Raw genomic sequence first — 15,000 nt, forward strand, 5'->3', positions numbered from 1 at the left:
ATCAACAGTAAGGAATCTTATTCATTATGGACAAATTAACAAAAAAAAAACGATAATTTTCATTGAGGACCATATATTAGAGCATACTTAGTCACTTATATATTAAAAGTATTGTGTATTTTGAACCATTGGGGTTGTAAACAAACAGAACGGCCTACCCGAAAAGTCGTAACATAAAATGTTGCATATGTTTGCTAATTTATTATTTGATAAATGATTATTACTAATTTACGACGACTATAAAGGTTTCCCATTAGTTACATTACTGTAGTGTGACTAAATGCTACTACAAAACATATATAAATCCTGGGAAAGTCACAATGACCAGCGACATTAAAGCATAAAAGACTAAATAGTAACAGGAAACTGTCGGCGAACGAAAAATTAATTTCCAAATTTATTAGATGTTTTCCTAAATATAAAGATCGATAGGCTGGAATTTTCTGGATTATGGCCTAATTAAGGCAAAAATATATATATTTTTACTTGAAGAACAAATATCAGAGCATAGTCAGTGAGTTATAGAATAATAAGAGTGTGGTATTTCATTGTATAACAAGAGATAGTCCATGGAAGCGAAAATAGACGTAGTTTTACACAAAATAACGTCCAAAAACAGCCGTAGAGTCAAACGGCAAATGTTGACGTTCTTTTTAAGAGGACAGGTTGCTCGGTGGCCAGTCACCTTGAGTAAGCATGCACAGGTAGCGTGGGCGCACCCTGTGGAGGAGATTATTGCAGCCATGTCAGTAAGTCAGAGAGAGGGCGATGAGGATAGAATGGATAAATTAATGGGAATAGTGGATAGGATGTCCATGGAAAGGGAGGTTAAGGAAGCCTTAAGGGGCTTAGTCAGGGAGTTCCCGGATGTTTTTGCGTTGAGAGGGGAACCCCCAGGGTGCATTACTCAAGGAGCACATAGAATTGACGTAGAGGGCGCACATCCAGTATATACGAGAGCATATAGAATACCAGTGGCACACCAGAGGGAGGTGAAAGAGGAGATAAGCCAGCTAAGGGAGCATGATATCATTGAACCATCCAGTTCACCGTGGCACAGCCCTCTCGTAGAAGTCAGGAAAAAGAATGGGGAGTGAGGTTATGCGTAGATTTCCGCAGAATAAACAAGCTGACGAAAGACGAAGCATACCCATTACCTAACATACAGGACACATTGACACACTTGAAGGATACACAATATTTTACCACATTAGACCTACTCAGTGGGTATCACCAGATACCGCTGGAGGAAGAGTCGAAGGAAATCACAGCGTTTAGTGCGTGCAACGAGCTCTGGCAATATAAACGACTTCCTTTCGGGTTGAAGTCAGCACCTGCTGTGTTCAGTAGGCTAATGATGAGTGTATTATCGGGGTTGATAGGTCCCACAGCGTTGCTGTACCTCGATGACGTAATCGTGCTGGGAAAGTCATTAGAGGAGCACATGCATAATTTGAGGAAACTCTTGCTAAGGCTGAGGTCACACAACCTCAAAGTGAATTTCGAAAAATGCAGTTTTTTTGGAGAATCGGTAACATTCCTGGGTCATACAGTGGACCGGATGGGTATCAGTCCATTGCCAGATAAAACCAGGGATATTCAAGAGTTCCCAGTTCCACAGAACAAGAAAGAGTGCAAATCTTTCCTGGGGTTGGTTAGCTATTATCGGCGATTTATTAAAGATTTTTCAAAAATTGCAAGACCATTACATCAGATCAGTGGACTTGCAGAGTTCGTGTGGGGGAAGGAACAACAGCAGGCGTTCCAGGTACTGAGGGCTGCTGTCAGCTCTCGCAGTATCTTGGCGCACCCAGATTTTAGCAAACCATTTCTGGTGTATGCGGATGCTTCTGGCGCAGCGATAGGTGGTGTGGTAGCTCAGGTGGATGAGCGAGGACGGGAGCGTCCCATTGCATTTTGTTCACGAGTACTATGTCCTGCAGAGAGGAACTATAGTACGATTGAGAGGGAAGCGCTACCGATCACATTCATATTACAACGGAACCGGTACATCTTGCTTGGACATGAAATTTGGCTCAGAAGCGATCACAAACCCCTTAAGTATGTGTTCGAGTCCAAGGAGCCTTGTCAGCGACTGGCACGGTGGGTTACCTCGCTCTCAGAGTTTAACATTACAAACTTTGAACATGTACCAGGGAAAAGCAATGTGGTCGCTGACGCGTTGTCAAGGTGTCACAATGTAGCAGGGGTGAGTGAAAGGGGGGAGGAAGATGTGTCGTGGAATGTGAGGGAGTTGATACGAAGTCAGGAAGGTCACCCCCTGTGGGGGGAGGTAAGGAAGTTTTTGAGGGGTCAGCGTGCGGAGTTGAAGTCACTTCCAGCACCAGTGGATGAGTTTGTGGTTGAAGATGAGGTGTTGTATCATCTTGGTAGGGTTTCGGGTATACGGTCTGAACCAGTATACCAGGCAGTCTTGACACCGGAGTTCCAGAGGACTGCAATGTATCTGTGTCATAACATCCCAGCAGCAGGCCATGGAGGGGAGTCCAAGACGTTGCAGAGGGCACGTCAAAGGTTCTATTGGCCATCCATGGGTAAAGATATCAAGGTCTATGTAGCCTCTTGTGACAGTTGTCTGAGGTACAAGGCACATAGGTTGGGGGCGGAACCTTTGCGTAGGTGGCCGGAGGTGAGTACTCCCTTCGAGAGAGTACACATAGATCTCATTGGGCCGCTACCACAAGCTCATTCAGGGGCGAGGTACATATTTGTAGCAGTGGATGCACTCACACGGTTCACTGTGGTGAGTGCCCTCCGTTCTAAGTCGGCAGAGGATGTGACCCAGGCCATGGTGGAAAGTGTGTTAACCAGGTTTGGGGCTCCTCAACAAGTTGTGTCAGACCAAGGGTCAGAGTTTATCAATCAAGTATTTCAAAGCATCGCGAGTGTGTATCAATTCAAACATACTCCAGTGCTGGCATATCGACCATCGGCGAATGGTTTGGTTGAAAGACACAATGCTGAAGTAATCAGTATTCTGCGGCATTTGGCTGCTGATGATGTGCTTGCATGGGATCAGAGTTTGTCGATGGTGGAGTCGGCGCTCAATACGGCGTTCAATAGGTCGGTGGGAGAAACCCCACATTTTTTGTTGCATGGGTTCGATCCCCGACTTCCGTTCACGACGTTCACAAGCAAGCAACCGCCATGCTATGCGTTAGACTTCAAAAGTGTTGTCTGTAGGCGAGCAACCAAGGCATTTGACTTGGTGAAACTACATTTAAGAAAGTCGACAGAGGTAGCAGAGGAATATTATAATGCGCGGAACAAGGTCCAAGCAAAGGTGATCAATGAAGGTGATAGGGTATTCGTGAAGCAGATGCACGCTCAGGCAGAAGGTAAGTTGGCACCCAAGTTTGTGGGGCCATGTCGGGTAATTAGCAAAAAGAATGCAGAAGTGAAGGTTAAGGTGCTAAACACAGGGCATGTGTTCTCCTGTCACCCAGACCGCGTCTATACACTGACCGGTCAGGCAAGTGAGGAGCCATACCCTACGGGGAGTGTGCCAGGGGAGAGCACACCAGCGGCTGAGAACATAGGTAGGGGTACGAGGAGTTGGCAATCAAGGGTAGATAACACAGAACAGCCTTCGCAGGACCGGGGACAAGGTCCACAGGCGATGGTGACACATCGCTATCCGACCCGCTCTCGTGGGGTCATGAACACAGAAGGAGCATAGTATGTACTGTAGAGTAGTGCATGGCCATGGTAGTTTTTGTAGTGTGGGGTAGTGTGTAGAGTGTGGTGTGTAGTGGTGCATGGGCATGGTAGTTTTGTAGAGTGTGGGGTAGTGTGTAGAGTGCGGTGTTGAGTGGTGCATGGGCATGGTAGTTTTGTAGAGTGTGGGGTAGTGTGTAGAGTGCGGTGTTGAGTGGTGCATGGGCATGGTAGTTTTGTAGAGTGTGGGGTAGTGTGTAGAGTGCGGTGTTGAGTGGTGCATGGGCATGGTAGTTTTGTAGAGTGTGGGGTAGTGTGTAGAGTGCGGTGTTGAGTGGTGCATGGGCATGGTAGTTTTTGCAGAGTGTGGGGTAGTGTGTAGAGTGTTGTGTAGAGTAGCATGTGTAGTGGGTGGTGTAGTGTTGTGGCGTTTGGACGCCTGGTATGGAGTGTGGTGTTGTGGAGTGCATAGCGGCACAGGAGGCCAGGTGGTGGTGGGTACGGTGAGTATCGGTGTAATGAGGTCAGGTGCGTCAGGACGCAGAGCCTGGCTGTTGAGAGACGTGGTGTTATAATGAGGTCATCAGTGGTTGGGTTGACCAGAGGTGATGGTTTGTCGGAGTGGGTAAGTATTATGGATAAGATTATAATGTAGAATTTCAAAATTTCAGGTGTTGGTGGTTGCAGTGAGCGAGCCAAGTAGATATACTAATTTCTCATTAATTAAGTTGTTACAGGAATCTCGCTAGAAGCGAGCCAGTGGCAGTATGATGCTTTAGTGACATTAGTTGTGAAATTATTTTAATGAGGTATTTATTGTGATAATGTATGTGTATGTATATACTGTATATTACCTCATCGGCACCATTACTGAGTGTTAGGCATGAGAAGGTCCCCCGGGATCATGTCACAGAGCTTCAGGTAGAGTAGAAGGGAAGCTATGAGGCTACACTCAGTTATTCTAGAAAAAAAAAGGGGGGTGGAAGTGAAGCCAACGTGACGTTATAGGCGAAATTCGCCCCCTGACATCAGAGCAGGGATAAGGGCCAGCTGCAATGGTTTTGCAGCTGCGCTCAGGCTATATACGGGGAGAGAGTAAGGAGCCGAGGGGGTTATGTAATAATGGGATCGAGCCAGGGGGCTCCGAGGGAATATTTTGCAGGTACAGCGGTCGGGAAGGTGTGAATACAGGTGGACACACTCTGGGCGGATGGGCCTAGACCAGAGAGCTGTGAGGGATCTACAGCGTTCTGGGATTGGTGCCTGGAACGAGACGTCAGCACAGACCCAAGGGAACATGACCCTGGGGTAGGAATTTCCGTTGCTCTGGAGGCCAGGATCACGTTACCTCAGAGCAACGATGGGACATTGACAACATTCACCAGGCTGGACAGCCTGGGTTTTGTCTGGGTCATGGAGGATCTATGACCTAGCAACCATGGGACACGAAGACAAGAGAAGTGATGCTGCCAATTGTGGAGGAGGCCAGTGAAACATTGTGTGATCATTGTAAGCCCTTATGTCAACAGTACAGGGCAAGATGTTAAATTATTAACTTGTTACTAAGGATGAAGAACCTTAGATATATATGTGTTGTGTATATATTAATGACTAGTGTCATTTCTGTTTAAGTGCCAGCATTCTGGTCCATGTAATTTTATGGTTATGTTTGTATGTAATTATATGTCAGCAGTTTAGCTATATGTGCATTGTTGGAGATGGGAAAAATTATTACAGACTATTTTACCTGTGCTATGATGTGAATATAATGTATATGTTGGAGAAGTGTTGTGAGTCATGTCGAGGAAAATTTTAATTTATTTCATTGTGTGTATGATGAACTTATTGGATGATTTTTTAGTTGTACACATATGGTGGGTGCATCCTCCAGGTCCTTGCACTAATAGAACCATTGCAATGATGCATATGGGGACATATGCGTGTTTAAGGAGGGGAGTGGTGTTGTAATCCACAAGTTAGTAGGAATTATTAGCTAGAGGATCATTACTACAACACTTAACGAATGATGATTGAAAGTACATGTAAGTAGACAGACTATGGATCACATATCTAAGAAAGGTCAATGGATTAAGACCGAAGCTGTTTAGCCAAATTAATAATTCCTGAAAAGAGGAATTATTCTTCGTCAGGCTTCTAGGATCAAGGTTACCGCTCTAGGGATAAGGTTAATCGGATTATACCTTCCTCGAGAGGCGTGGTGAAATGATTGAGGCCATGGTGGGCTGGAGTCAGTCTGGTTGTGGAAGTTGAACTAGCAAGTCCTCCGAGGTCTCCGTTTGTGGCAGCAGCGAAGTGTAGCAGACAGCTATGCGAGAGCCTGTTGTGATCTTAGTGACGAAGTTAAGTCTGCAGTATGTGAGTATTGAATGAAAGACTAACCTGGTGTGGAGCGTTGTAGTAATCATTCCGTATTAGGGACTTAGGCGGAAGTTACGAGTGTGGGTGGTGATCGCGGAGGTCAAGTGGTCTATGGGTATTGGAAGTGTATTGACCTAATAGAGTATGTTAATTAATATAGTATTATTTGTCAGAGTCTATTCTTTGTAATTAAATGACAAAACCCGACGGCCTTTAAATACCTTCCATATGTTCATTCATTGTGTTCCAGTACAAACCTAGTGGTACGCCTCAAGGGTCTGGTGTGTGTAGGAGTATAGGTGGTAGTAACGGTTGCTGAAGCAAGGTGTTATGTGTTGTGTAATCGCTGTGTTCGGAATGAACCGGGGTTTAGCGTCACGACATATATATATATATATATATATATATATATATATATATATATATATATATATATATATATATATATATATATATATATATATATATATATCAAATCACCTCATTCAAATCACCAATGGTCCTGGGGACCATTCAGGCTTGTTTGCATTTGTGTTCCTCACGTGTGCCCCAAAGAATGAGGTGATTTGATAAAATGCTATGCCCAAGATTACTATCCGAGTGCCGGCGGGGAAGTGGTTCAAATAGCTTCGGCTATCACTTCCTTATGTCCGGTCGTGATGGTCAAGCGGATTAAGGCGTCCCTGTACATACCAGTTGCGTTGCTCCTGGCAGTATGAGTTCGAGTCACTTCTGGGGTGTGAGTTTTCAGTTGTATATAGTCCTGGGGACCATTCAGGCTTGTTTGCATTTGTGTTCCTCACGTGTGCCCCAAAGAATGAGGTGATTTGATAAAATGCTATGCCCAAGATTACTATCCGAGTGCCGGCGGGGAAGTGGTTCAAATAGCTTCGGCCATCACTTCCTTATGTCCAGTCGTGATGGTCAAGCTGATTAAGGCGTCCCTGTACATACCAGTTGCGTTGCTCCTGGCAGTATGGGTTCGAGTCACTTCTGGGGTGTGAGTTTTCAGTTGTATATAGTCCTGGGGACCATTCAGGCTTGTTTGCATTTGTGTTCCTCACGTGTGCCCCAAAGAATGAGGTGATTTGATAAAATGCTATGCCCAAGATTACTATCCGAGTGCCGGCGGGGAAGTGGTTCAAATAGCTTCAGCTATCACTTCCTTATGTCCGGTCGTGATGGTCAAGCGGATTAAGGCGTCCCTGTACATACCAGTTGCGTTGCTCCTGGCAGTATGGGTTCGAGTCACTTCTGGGGTGTGAGTTTTCAGTTGTATATAGTCCTGGGGACCATTCAGGCTTGTTTGCATTTGTGTTCCTCACGTGTGCCCCAAAGAATGAGGTGATTTGATAAAATGCTATGCCCAAGATTACTATCCGAGTGCCGGCGGGGAAGTGGTTCAAATAGCTTCGGCTTTCACTTCCTTATGTCCGGTCGTGATGGTCAAGCGGATTAAGGCGTCCCTGTACATACCAGTTGCGTTGCTCCTGGCAGTATGGGTTCGAGTCACTTCTGGGGTATGAGTTTTCAGTTATATATATATATATATATATATATATATATATATATATATATATATATATATATATAAATATATATATATATATATATATATATATATATTTTAACATTAGTATATTTTGGTAGCAGTCTTTCCTGTAGACATATTTTATTAAATATGACCGAAAAAGTAAGATTATTACTTTTAGTAATAATTCTTACTTTTCTTTAGTAAAGATTCTTACTTTTTCGGTCATATTTAATAAAATATATATATATATATATATATATATATATATATATATATATATATATATATATATATATATATATATATATAATAAATATGACCGAAAAAGTAAGATTAATAATTCTAACACGAATTTTCTCGATCTTTCGTACGTTTCTTTTCACTGTTGATGGTAATTCAAAGATCAATTCTCCAAAATTCATTTTTATTTCTAGTCTGACGCGACACTTGAGCGCGTTTCGTAAAACTTATTACATTTTCAAAGACTTTAGTTTACACAAACACACAACTTTAACTGAATAGAGCTTAAACATCTTTCGAGTTTTTATACCTACATTTGGGTGAAGTGACATGTTACAATAGTTTTGGATGAGGTGAAAATAAACTTTTAACACAAGACAGAACACGAAAACAATGAAATACAAACAGGTATTAAAAGTAGGTAACTGCAGAAGGCCTATTTTTATTGGCCCATATTTCTTGATGCTTCTATATTGGAGCGGAGTCTTGAAGTGGGTAGAATATAGTTGTGCATTAATTGGCTGTTGATTGCTGGTGTTGACTTCTTGATGAGTAGTGCCTCGGAGACGTCGAGCCGCCTGCTATCGCTGTATCTATCGATGATTTCTGTGTTGTTTGCTAAGATTTCTCTGGTGATGGTTTGGTTGTGGGAAGAGGCTATATGTTCCTTAATGGAGCCCTGCTGCTTATGCATCGTTAAACGCCTGGAAAGAGATGTTGTTGTCTTGCCTATATACTGAGTTTTTTGAGGCTTACAATCCCCAAGAGGGCATTTGAAGGCATAGACGACGTTGGTCTCTTTTAAAACGTTCTGCTTTGTGTATGGAGAGTTTCTCATGAGTAGGCTGGCCGTTTTTTGGTTTTATAGTAAATTGTCAGTTGTATCTTCTGATTTTTGTCTGTAGGGATAACGTTTCTACTGACAATATCTTTCAGGACCCTTTCCTCCGTTTTATGGGCTGTGGAAAAGAAGTTCCTGTAAAATAGTCTAATAGGGGGTACAGGTGTTGTGTTAGTTGTCTCTTCAGAGGTTGCATGGCGTTTCACTTTCCTTCTTATGATGTCTTCCACGAAACCATTGGAGAAGCCGTTGTTGACTAGGACCTGCCTTACCCTACAGAGTTCTTCGTCGACTTGCTTCCATTCTGAGCTGTGGCTGAGGGCACGGTCGACATAAGTGTTAACAACACTCCTCTTGTACCTGTCCGGGCAGTCACTGTTGGCATTCAGGCACATTCCTATGTTTGTTTCCTTAGTGTAGACTGCAGTGTGGAAAACTCCGCTCCTTTCCATGACTGTTACATCTAGAAAGGGCAGCTTCCCATCCTTCTCCATCTTGTAAGTGAAACGCAACACAGAATTCTGCTCAAATGCCTCCTTCAGCTCCTGCAGATGTCTGACATCAGGTACCTGTGTAAAAATGTCGTCAACATACCTGCAGTATATGGCCGGTTTCAAGTTCATGTCGACTAAGACTTTTTGCTCGATGGTACCCATGTAGAAGTTTGCAAACAGGACACCTAGGGGAGAACCCATGGCGACCCCATCTACTTGCTTATACATGTGTCCATCCGGGCTCAAGAAGGGTGCCTCTTTAGTACAAGCTTGGAGTAGTTTCCTTAGACTGTTTTCTGGTATGTCAAGAGGAGTACAGGCTGGATCATGGTACACTCTGTCGGCTATCATCCCGATTGTTTCATCCACAGGTACGTTGGTAAACAGATTCTACGTCCAACGAGGCTCTTATCCCTGTGGCCCGTGTTCCCCACAGGAAGTCAACAAATTTCTTTGGAGACTTCAGGCTGAAGGCGCAAGGGACATAAGGATTCAGCAAGCCGTTGAGTCGTTTCGCCAGTCTGTACGTGGGTGTGGGTATCTGGCTGATGATTGGCCGAAGTGGGTTTCCAGGCTTGTGTGTCTTGACATTTCCATACGCATATCCAGGTTTATATTCCCCAATAATATTTGGCAGGTGGAGTCCAGATTTCTTGGCGTTCACAGTTTCGATCAATTTGTTGACCTTTGCTTTCAGTTCGGCTGTAGTGTCCTTCGTTACCCTTTGGAATTTAGTTTGGTCAGAGAGTATGAGGTTCATTTTCGCCAGATATTCGTCTTTTTTAAGAATTACGTATATTGGCGACTTGTCGCCTCTCCTGACAACTATCTCCTTGTTCTCACGAAGGCTCTTAGCTGCCGCTTTGAGCTCGGGGGACAGTATGGTGCTTCTGTAGTTGCCTCGATTCTTTCCTCCTTCCGCAATAAGTTCTGCTTGTAAGGTATCTTTGGTGGTGATCTTTTGTGCTTCGAGGTCGAATATGTCGTCCAACAGAATCTCCAACTCCACTTTCCGGGCCATCTCACTCGGTCTGGACATAACGTGACAGTTTATACCCAGATTTAGGAGAGTGACTTGGTCCTCAGTGAGGTTGATTCCTGCAAGGTTCAGGAAGCCATCTCTTGGTTGAATTGAGGTCAATTATGTATGAGTTGTTATGTATGAGGTCAATTATGTATGAGGTATGTATGAGGAATTATGTATGAGGTCAAAAAATTGACCTCATACATAATGAAATGGGTAGCTTTATCATTTCATAAGAAAAATATTAGAGAAAATATACTAATTCAGGAAAACTTGGTTTATTAGGCAAATCGGGCCTTGCATAGCAGGCCGAGTACGACGTTCTGGCTACTAGGTACAACATATATATATATATATATATATATATATGAGTTTTCAGTTATATATATATATATATATATATATATATATATATATATATATATATATATATATATATATATATATATATATATATACATATGAGAAAGGCAGCAAGAACACGCAAGCAATAAATAACTAAGAACTCTATATGACCCGACCAGGATTGGAACCCATCACGCCAGGATCCCTCCTGAATGTACCTGGTACCGTGATCACTACACCAACTGATCAGTCGTGAAGCTTAGTTAATTAGCACCAGATTGTTGTTGTTGTTTTAGATTTAGCCAGTCAAAACAAAATGTACGTGTAGCACGTGTTATAATGAGCCAGTAATTGAGTTCAGTTATTCACGATAACTTTGTTACGTGAATAAAGCACCAGGACTGACCAATCCTTATATAGACGATCAATTGGTGCAATGATCATGGTACCGTGTACGTTTGGGGTGATCTTGGACGTCAAGGGGTTCGAATCCTGGTCGGGTCATTTAGAGTTATTAATAATTTATGGATTGCGTATTCCTAAAGCCCATCAGTGTCACAAAAGATTTGTTTATTTATTTACAAGGACAGGAAGCCCAGAGGTAACCCCCGCCCCCCCCCCTAGACCAACGCCTGACTTCCCCAACCGATAAGCATTGCCTAACTCCTGGGTACCTATTTCACCGGGCATCAGGTATAAACAGCCGTACCCAAATGTCTTTTCTTGCAACATATCCTACATGTAAACAGGACAGTTACCTTAAGAATGACCACTTTGGGGTCACCACTGTCCGGCCGGAGGTAGATACAGCCGCCTTTGCTGCCCCGCTGGAGTACCAGGTCCCTCAGCTCCCCGCACCAGTCCTCCTCCAGGCACCGCCAGATGTCATACGAGTCGCACACACACCCGACGTCCCCTGCGGGAGGGACATCCATTTATATACACTGCAGGATATCTTCTTCTTTTAACTTATATTTCGTAATCATATCTGCAATTAGCTCTGAACATTAGTGGTATTTAGTCTATAAGAAAGCTACTTTTTGGTCTTAACAAATGTGCAAGATATGTGTAAATATTTAGTCCAAAATGATCTACTACCAGAAAATTTTGGCAAATATCGCAAGTTTACTAAAGGCAGGTAGTAAATGTGGGTGACTGTAACTTTTCCACCGTTGCCCGCAGAATGGAGCCACAGGATGAACATCCAATTATGAAACTAGCTCACCACATATGTAAGTTGCTGTTCTAGGAGGCTGTACTTGTAGTTGGTCTCAAACCCAGTAATTGTTCATATAACACGATATATTAAAATTTACAGTTAGCTTATGAATATTGTAACTTGTTTAGCTAAATGAATTATGTGTCTTTATGTGCATGTGGTGATGGTTCCATTCCACTATCCCTCATACGACAGGTAAGGGGCTCACTACCTCCCACAGGATGGATATGGGGCCCACTACCGCCCATAGAATAAGTATGGGGCCCACTACCGCCCCACAGAATAGGTATGGACTTCGCCATCGTTCACATGATGGGTATGGGTTTCACTTCTGCTCACAGGATGGGTATAGGGCCCTTGTTATGATGTTGATGCCATCTGTTGAGTTCACCCGACCCAAATTCTTTTAGGAGAGTTGTTGTGACGTTGTCAACGCCATCTGTTGAGTACCCGACCTATTTTTCTGTTCCTCAGTGGAAGCTGTGATCTTATTGACACCTGTGCAGTTTCCTTCTTACTATTCATCTTTTACTCTTCAGAAGTGATGTGATATGGGTGGTACCTTGGTCCATAGAAATCAATTCACCCAGGGTAGTCTCGCACTCAAGACATGTTCCAGTGGGAACAAGTGGGGCGAATTGGTATAGACTGGAAATTCTCTGTGATACCCAGTGAAGTATTAGTGATTGACCGACGCATGCTGGGATGGCCAAGTTGAGTACCAAGTACCTTGAATGGCAAGAGGCAGTCCACCATGAGTGGCCAGCAAGGGCAGTCCTGAATGCAAGACTTGTTTCGGTGGGAACAAGTTGGGCGTGTTCTTGGGGACAGTTAATCGTCTGTAGAAGCCAACGACCTATTGGTTTTGGAACAACGTATTCCAGGGTGGTACAGTTTTGTTAATAGATGGAATTAATCTGCCTGACCTCTAAGTTAAGGCTTGTTAGTGGTTAAACCTTTAGAGGAAGCCAGCGACCGTTTTGCTGGAGTTTCGAGGTAGTGTTTAGACACTGTGATGATTCTGTGGAGGACTGGCCTGTGAATTGTTGAGAAAAGTGATCTCGCTGGCATGTATCTCAGAAAAAAGGTTTGGGGAAGAAGCCTTGAGTGTTTAGGAAGAAGATTCGCCACACCAGTGTTTCGATGGCAGAAGTTTTTGTAGTGTCTTGTATGAAAGTGATACGTACGGTGTTACCCGTGATGTTTAATTGTAATAGGTGTATATTGTTGAAGATAAGATTGAAGTGCATGTGGTGAGGGGTTTTAGTGTTGCTTACCCCCATTCTCGTTTAGTTGTCTATTACTGATCAGTTCTTAATAACTTAACCCTGGTTGGGGTTGGATCTGGTAAGAAGAGGCACTAAGGCCCTATAGAAAGAGAAATGAAAAGAAGCCGGGTTACTGGGTAAGTGAGGCCGTAACACACGTTAACAGCTTAGAGTGAAAATAGGGGTTAATACTAAATACAATAAAATTGACATTCCTTCACTGAAATTTTTGTTTAAATCTACTTGTGGCCAACAAAAATTCTGATGATAGATACATTACGGAAACACTCTTCAAAATGTAAAACAATAACTGGCATCACTGCTCAAGTCCCTCTCCACGGCTTATTAATATTTTTTTTTCTGGCACCACATGTAATGTCTTCACAATTACTCTGATGATAAGTTAAGTCACAACATTGGATATTAGTAGACAAACTTTAGTACAAATAAATTATCCCGACGACCAGCAAATCATAATTCCAACTTCTCCGAAGACCCTGTGTTCCGCTTCCGGTTTGGCTTTAGGCGGGAAACACTCCCTCCTCCCTGGGAGTGTCAGCGGAGGCTCGCCTTCACCCAACTTGTAACCAACATAACATAAAATTGTGGGTTCATTCTTTTCATTGAACGTAACTAAATAAAACTATGGGACTATACTTGTGTAGTCTAAGTAAAGACTATAATTCTGGACTATTTACAGTGAGGGGGGGGGGGTAGTATGACTCTATTGGGGAGAGAGGGGTGTATCTTGGCGGTAAATGTCTATATATGTGGAAATAGTGGAACGTGTGTTTCCTCAGTGGAAACCAGAGGTCAAAATTGAGCTAAATAAACTGCCTTATAGTATTGGAAACGCATCACGAGGTGCATTTGTTTGTATTTTCCCTGCCAGACGTAAGACTATTCTTGTTTCTCAAAGAGCATTTAAAGACTGAGCTTGGGGTTGATTATTAAATAATAAAATAGGCACCAACTATGTTTACTAATACTTTCTAATCATTTGTAAAGTAAACCTAAGTAAACTTGGGATAGGAATGCTTTAAGATTAGTTGAGTAGTCTGCTGGCAGTGAGTCTACTGAGGGAGAAGAGTGGAGATGCGCTCTCTTCTCTGGCTGGCGTTGTGGTGAAAGGAAACCTCCTCCCCTTCCTCTGTTTCTTTATTTCTGTGTCGTTGTTATCCAGTTAAGTAGACTGTGTAGTATCCTCATTGTCTGGCATAAACGTGTTCTATGTGTAGAGTATTGATGTGTAGCAATTAGGTGTTCACTAGTGTTTATTTTTACAAGTTACTCTAGAGGGTTCCAGGGGAACCACGTGGGCTCCAGTGTTACCAGTAAGCTCCCTAGAGTCATTGCTAGTGTCCCTCGCCTAGTAGAACTTTACCCTAGTGTGTTCTCAGTGTAAAACCTTGTATCCTGCTTATGTGGACCAAGGCTTTTAACGTAAGATAGTGTGGTAAAGTAATTATTATTATTGTTATTGGTGTGAGTGTATATGGGGGGTTGTTAAGGGGTTAATAAATAAGTAAGTTAGTTAAAGGAGTATCCATTCTTCCTGTGTAGGAGATCTATGATCAACCTCTAGTCTGACATGACCTAGTAGCAAGTTATTATTCACTGTGGATAGTTTATTTTGGGGGCCGGGCCTTTTAGATCTCCCATATTTGATAACTCTTAATGCTAACTACTACCCATACACCCCTGTTATACTATATCCCCCATAGTACAGACTCCCATTTGTAACACTTTAGTGCAAATAAATTCTCCCGACAACCAGCAAATCATAATTCCAACTTCTCCGAAGACCCTGTGTTCCGCTTCCGGTTTGGCTTTAGGCGGGAAACACTCCCTCCTCCCTGGGAGTGTCAGCGGAGGCTCGCCTTCACCCAACTTGTAACCAACATAGCATAAAATTGTGGGTTCATTCTTTTCACTGAACGTAACTAAATAAAACTATGGGACTATACTTGTGTAGTCT

The 15,000-nt window shown here is 43.0% G+C and overlaps 1 protein-coding gene across 1 annotated transcript in view; it reads right to left on the reverse strand.

Annotated features, from left to right (window-relative positions):
• LOC138352574 (nicotinamide phosphoribosyltransferase-like) overlaps window positions 1–15,000 on the reverse strand; it is an 83,757-nt gene that overhangs the window by 59,367 nt on the left and 9,390 nt on the right. Inside the window, exon 5 of the mRNA XM_069305064.1 lies at window positions 11,294–11,451. Coding sequence (XP_069161165.1) covers window positions 11,294–11,451 — 158 coding nt within the window. The remainder of the gene's footprint in view (window positions 1–11,293; window positions 11,452–15,000) is intronic.

The sequence above is a fragment of the Procambarus clarkii genome, chromosome 54 (genome assembly GCF_040958095.1).
Source record: "Procambarus clarkii isolate CNS0578487 chromosome 54, FALCON_Pclarkii_2.0, whole genome shotgun sequence".
NCBI classification, from domain to species: domain Eukaryota; kingdom Metazoa; phylum Arthropoda; class Malacostraca; order Decapoda; family Cambaridae; genus Procambarus; species Procambarus clarkii.